The sequence below is a fragment of the Diabrotica undecimpunctata genome, chromosome 9, assembly GCF_040954645.1.
Source record: "Diabrotica undecimpunctata isolate CICGRU chromosome 9, icDiaUnde3, whole genome shotgun sequence".
Lineage (NCBI taxonomy): Eukaryota > Metazoa > Arthropoda > Insecta > Coleoptera > Chrysomelidae > Diabrotica > Diabrotica undecimpunctata.
In genome coordinates, this window is record NC_092811.1 from 50,860,423 (window position 1) to 50,866,509 (window position 6,087).

Here is a 6,087-nt window from a genome sequence, read left to right on the forward strand (position 1 = left end):
ACACAAATCACCCTGTTAATTAATAAAGAAGAGGAGTTGACATTTTTTAGTGGCCACATGATATGCTCCCTGAGGGACTCTACATATGGTAAAAGTATGTAAAGTTCCTCATGACTCACCCTGTATAATGTTCCCGAATGGGAACATATTTCTTTTTCTCAAAAACCGGATCACTTTTAAAATAAATTTAAATGGCAATTCTACATACATTTATGAAGAGTAATTATTTAACATAAGTTTATTTTATTTTGTCAAAAAATAAAATAAAATAAATTCATGCAATAGAGGGTTAATATAATAACAGCAGCACATTGCGGGAATAAATGGAGAGTATTGGAAAGAAGTTATAAAAAGTATGTGGACCATAACAACCAGACAGGACGAGGAAGGAGGGATTTTGAATACGCTAATATCCTAGAGGAAATCTCGGGCAAAAAGAAAAATATTGTCCCAGAAATCCTGCTTAACACAGAAACCATAGAGTACCAACAAGTAGAACCAAAACCGTCCTGTTCTGGAACTGCAGAGAGTTCACGGAGTGAAATGAGTATTACCCAAGTGAAACAATCGAACAAAAATAAGACTCTTAGAGCACATATATTGAAAGAAACAAGAAAAGATAGGCAGGAGTACTATAAAAAAAAATAAATGTAGAAGGAAGGAGCTAGTTAAAGCAAAAAATGAGAAAAACAAAATTTTGCGGGAGAAGAATGAGCTTCTCAAAATTTTAATAAATCAAAATAAAAACAATAGTTGTAGTAATTTAGTAATAGATTAAGATATTTTAATGTATATTAGGTTTGTTCGTAGAACAAATTGCAAACTGTTTGCAACTGAAAATTACTGCGCATGTCTGTTCATCAAACCGTTTGGAACGGTTGGAAATTTGGCAGCACTATGAACAACGTTTCATATCAAATCGGATGAATTCGTAATTCTGCCAAATGTTTGGGCATTTTACACGTGTTATTATTATATTTTTTATAAGCTTGTTTGTAGGTTATTATCAAATAACTTTCAATAATTATCTCTAGTTCTCATTGTTTTTTTGAAAGGTAAAAATGGAAAATAACAACAATGAAGGTAACAATATTAAACGGAAAAAAAAAGAAACTACAAAAAATTTGTAGATGATAGTAAGAGAACTGGAATGGGTCGTAAATCATTTGATTATGACGAAGAAATGCATGAGATATTAGGTGAAAAGAAAAACATTTGCCCCCAACTTCTGTTATCTACAACACCTTACCGACGAAATTGAAAGTGACATTTCTGTTCCAAATACTAGTTTGTCTAACACTGCAGTTAATTTTCATTTAACTGAACTTTCATCTCCTATTATTAAGGCTTCTACCAGTTCAGTACCAGATACAAATCAAGAACAAGATGTGCACAAAAGAAAATTAGTTCCCAGAAGACGAATCATAAAGACTAAAACTAGTGAGGCTTTAGAAAATATGAGACATGATAAAAAAATATTTCAAGACAAACGAATTAAGTTGGAAACAGATAAAACACAAAAGTTGCTGGAAATAGAAAGAGAAAAGTTGGAGATTTAAAAGACCAGAAATATTTTATTAAAAGAAAAAAATGAATTATTAAAAGATCAAAATAAGCTTATGAAAGAAAGAAATGAGTTACTAAAAGCTGTTATAACAATGAACCAAAACATCTCTGTCCCAATTATTATTGAAACAGAATGAAGTTTAGTTTAAGTTAATGTTAAAAGATTAGAAGGGTGTGAAATTTTGTTATTTATAAAGCATATGTTGTCTTTTATTTGAGTAGTTACCAGATTTAAGCAGGAGGAACTGCAAATAAACACATTTTCATTTAATAACATTTATTTTATTATTAAGAATCAGTAGTTAATGAGTAAATTAATTGAACATGTTATAACTCATTATAAAGGTAGGTTACCTATTTTTTCGTTATTTTGAGCTAATTTTGTTATAAACAGATTTGAATCGTAATTGGTTAAATTATGCATGAAAACAGGTATGAACTTAGGTAATTTGTAATTTAAATTACAAGCGTTATGCGCTGCGCCAGAAAACAACCCTGTTAGATGTGAATGATCTCTAACTTTAATTTCGTTAATATCGAACGGTTTATCACAAATGTGGCAACATTTACTAGTAAAAAATTGTAATTCCTCTTCTGGCGTGAGTTTTTTCATAGGTTTAATATATTTAAGATATTTATGATAAATAGTGTAAACTTTTTCTTCTAGTTTTTGAATAAACTTCTCAACCACGTTGTCACCGCGATAAATGATAAGTTCTGATAAACTGTCATCAAAATAACATTTAACATAAAAACCGAATGAATATGGTGTATGCTGATAGGTTTTGACAGTAAACGAGGAATTATCAGAAGGTGTTGAAAGTATACTTTCAAAATCAGCATATATAACAAACGGAACTTGCATTTGTTTCTGAAAGTTGGAAAATTGTAAGATATTTTCTTTTTGTAAATGTCCATATTTATTGAGAATCATGTTGGTAGTTGGAAGCTTAGTATATACAAAGTTGCAATCGTTGTCTTCATGTTTGCGAAGACGTTCTAAGGATGAGAAAAATTGTAAGCAACCATTGCATAGAAAAGTCTGACCATTATGGTGTGATTTTTGTTTTGATATTAATCGCGATAAATTTTTAATGTAACAATAATGACTATTCCCGTACTCATCAAAAATAAGTAATAGGTTAACATGTGTAGCTTTTTTAGATTTTGTATGGTATAACGGCCCAACGATTTCCAATTGTGTGATATTATTTTTAAAACATTCACTAATCCCAAAAACGTTAATCGAAATATTATTAAGTAATTCAAATTTTGGTATATCTGAGAGTTTCATAGGGAATTCTATATTATGGAACTTTAAGAGACTAGTATAATGCGGATAAGAAGTAGTAAGATTGGATTTACCTGTTGGGTCAAAAATTGATGCGTTTACCGCCCAACCAAAACATGCTTCATCTTTATTCATTATATTAATAATTGCTTTCTTCATCTCGATTTGTCGTGGTAACCTGATATATGAAGAAGATCGTAGAGGGTTGTACTTATTAACGTTAACTTCTAATGATTGGATTTGTAAAAGACTCCATCCAGATTCCTTTTCTTGTATTTCCGAAACCTTGGGTAATATCTCCCTAATAAAATCTTGATATGCTTGTTTCAAATTAGTAGAAATAGTAATAATCTGATTTTTTGTATTAAATGATTTTAAATCATAAGTATCTTTTTCAGGTATTGTGTACATAGAGTAAAGTTCGAAATTAACTTTTAACACTTTAAATTTATGTAAATAGTTATGTAGGAGCTTCAAAACGTTACCTTCAATTTCACTAAAAAATTCTAAGTAATCAGTATGATGTTTGTTGCTAGAAAGGCGGTAACTACCGATACGATTTTTAAACGCACTTGATAGTTTCTCAACCCCACTATCATTACTAATAACACTTTTGTGCGAATTACTACGTAAATGTCCTGTTAGCCCTGTCTCAGAAATTTTTTTATAACAATCTTGACATTCGATAACATTGGATGTAGTGGTAACTGGATGAACAATAGATCTAAAGGGAGTTGCTTCTACAATGGTTGAATTGTAATTATTAGCTGATGTAACATCTGGGTCATCGTTAAGTTTCACCTTTTTCCCTTTATTGAATCGTTCCGGACAACTTTCCCGTTTATGCCTACTTACACTGCTTTTGTTGGATAAAACTTTTAAACAAAAGTTACACTGCATGGTTGTTGACTGAAGCTAGGTGACTGTACGACACAAGAATGAACAATAACGAAAGAAGTGTGGGGTATAAATATAAACTTGTTTTGATTACCGGTTTTAAACTGGAAATACCGGTTTTAAACTAGAAATACCGGTTTTAAACTGGAAATACCGGTTTTATGGTATTATTAGAGTAAATAATTACAAAAATTAACAATATATTCCAAATATAGATAATTACCGCATTTATAAGCAGGGTTAAAAGTAAAATTTAACAAAATATATAGTTTTAATAGTTATAAATAGTTTTTTTACCGCTTTACCACTATATGCATAATTTTTTTAAAGAATAATAACATTTTCGTATTCCTGGCATCAATACAATAAAAACTGATGTGCAAACCAACAATAAGTGCAAAGCTGTGCAGACATAAACTCAACTATAGCCGGTCAATACCCTTTCTTTGTTGTCTATGTAGAGGTCATGGAAGAGTATTCTTCATTTGCGAGAGCTTACATCGCCTTCGAGTATTCACCTTTCTTTGTTACAGCAAGTGTAGATCCTGTTTTACCCACCATTTCGCGTTGCTTGGCTTGGGTTCGGTTTGTTGTATATAACCCCGTTTAAGTTATGCAATTTCAAATAGTCTCTTCTGTTCACAATGAAAACCGAACAACGTTCTGCGCGTCGCGAGCCGGGGTTGTTGGCGAAGAAAAGAATTTTGTTTGAAAGTGTACCGGAGTTTGCAAAACCGCAGTCATCTTCAGTCTCGCCGTCGTCGGTGTGTAAAAGTCGATTTTCAATCGCGTCGCCGTGCCGTTGCCGTGCACCTTCAGAAGAAAGTGTGGTTTTCGTCGGCGCGAAAAAAATAAGCGAAGCGCAACGCTTAATTTATAAAATAAATTTGAATAAAAAGAAAGATTTGAAGAAAATGATGCACTCCGCGGCGATTGTCGAGACAGATCAAATTTTACATGCCGCCGAAAAGGCTGCGAACTATAGTGAGATCTCCGACTCTGAAGAGGAAACACTTTCAGATGAAAACTTACCCTCTATCGAAGATATATTAGAAGTATCCGATAGGGAATCACCACCAAGAGAGAAACCGTTGACGGAAACCCAAGTATGGGAAAAAAAATTATTATCGAATTCAGAGCCGTCATTGATTAATGTAGCCGCAAGCGCCCTACAAATCCCCAAAAAAGTAGAAACTCACCATCAGGCGTTTTGCGAAAATTACAAGGGGGGAGTTGTGTCGGCTCTGGAGCAGCATGCGGAACGTCTCCAGGAAAGTTTAAACGAGAGTTTAAAAAATAGTGAGCTGCTTAAGAAAGCCACCGAAAATATTTTAGCATATGCTGAAAAAATTTCGGCGGCTTTCCACGAAGAACAAATCAGGTTCGCTCAAGATATAAAGAACACCAAAACTTTCCTGGCCAATACTGTAAGAACGGATTCTCGAGGTAAGAATTTTTATTACAATATGTTGCAACAATTTTACTAACAAAATTTACGTAATGTTATTAATGATAATTACAATACTGATAATGTTTTTTGTTTGTTACAGACTTTTTCAACAAAAATGCTGGTGGTGATATCCTGCGATGCTGGGGGATGAGTAAACCGTGAGTAATCCAATTTTTTACCTTAACTTTTACTTTTTACAATCATAATTAAAACAGTTTTCCACAAATTTTTACAAGCAAAAATTTTATTTATTATTTATTACAGAATTTTAATTTATTCTTCATTAAGTACTACCTTTAATTTTGTACACCAACCTTTCCTTCTTTAGGATCATAATAAAACAGTTTTCCATGAATTTTTACAAACGAAAATTTAGTTTATTCTCTATTGTGAAATTTTAATTTTTTCTTCATTAAGTGTCACCTTTAATTTTATATATCATTATGATATTTTATGTAGTTCTACATTCTGCTATTTCTTTGTTACAGATCCCACCCCGACGACCCTGTTATGTAAATTTAGTTTTAGTCTATTTTTGTATATAATTAGTTTTAGTTGTGTATATAGGTATATATAGTCTATATAGTTTATTTTTAATTGTGTTTAGATATTTATATAAATATATTATTTATTTTTGAATAAAAAATATGTAAAAATTGTTGTTTCTATATTTTCTTCTTCTTCATTTTGTGTATATAAGTATATATAGTTTATATAGTTTACTTTTAATTATGTTTATATTTATATATATTGTTTATTTTTTAATAAAAAATATCTAAAAATTGTTGTTTTTATATTTTCTTCTTCTTCATTTTGTGTATACATGATTTTTATTGTGATTTTCTATATCGTTTTTTAATAAAAACATCTAAAAATTGTTATT

The 6,087-nt window shown here is 31.0% G+C and overlaps 1 protein-coding gene across 1 annotated transcript; it reads left to right on the forward strand.

Moving 5' to 3' along the window:
* The first annotated feature begins 4,140 nt into the window (after positions 1 to 4,140).
* Positions 4,141 to 5,720, forward strand: LOC140450705 (uncharacterized). Its single transcript, XM_072544375.1, has 3 exons — positions 4,141 to 5,200; positions 5,305 to 5,362; positions 5,693 to 5,720. The coding sequence occupies exons 1-3, from the start codon at positions 4,399 to 4,401 to the stop codon at positions 5,718 to 5,720; spliced, it is 888 nt and encodes a 295-aa protein (XP_072400476.1). The 5' UTR covers positions 4,141 to 4,398.
* Positions 5,721 to 6,087: the final 367 nt, after the last annotated feature.

What these genes read in the sequence shown, in the direction of transcription:
- LOC140450705 (XM_072544375.1), top strand. Translation starts at nt 4,399, where the DNA reads ATGAAAACCGAACAACGTTCTGCGCGTCGCGAGCCGGGGTTGTTGGCG. An exon ending in TGTAAGAACGGATTCTCGAG is followed by an intron (nt 5,201 to 5,304) that starts GTAAGAATTTTT and finishes TGTTTGTTACAG; the next exon opens with ACTTTTTCAACAAAAATGCT. An exon ending in TGCTGGGGGATGAGTAAACC is followed by an intron (nt 5,363 to 5,692) that starts GTGAGTAATCCA and finishes TCTTTGTTACAG; the next exon opens with ATCCCACCCCGACGACCCTG.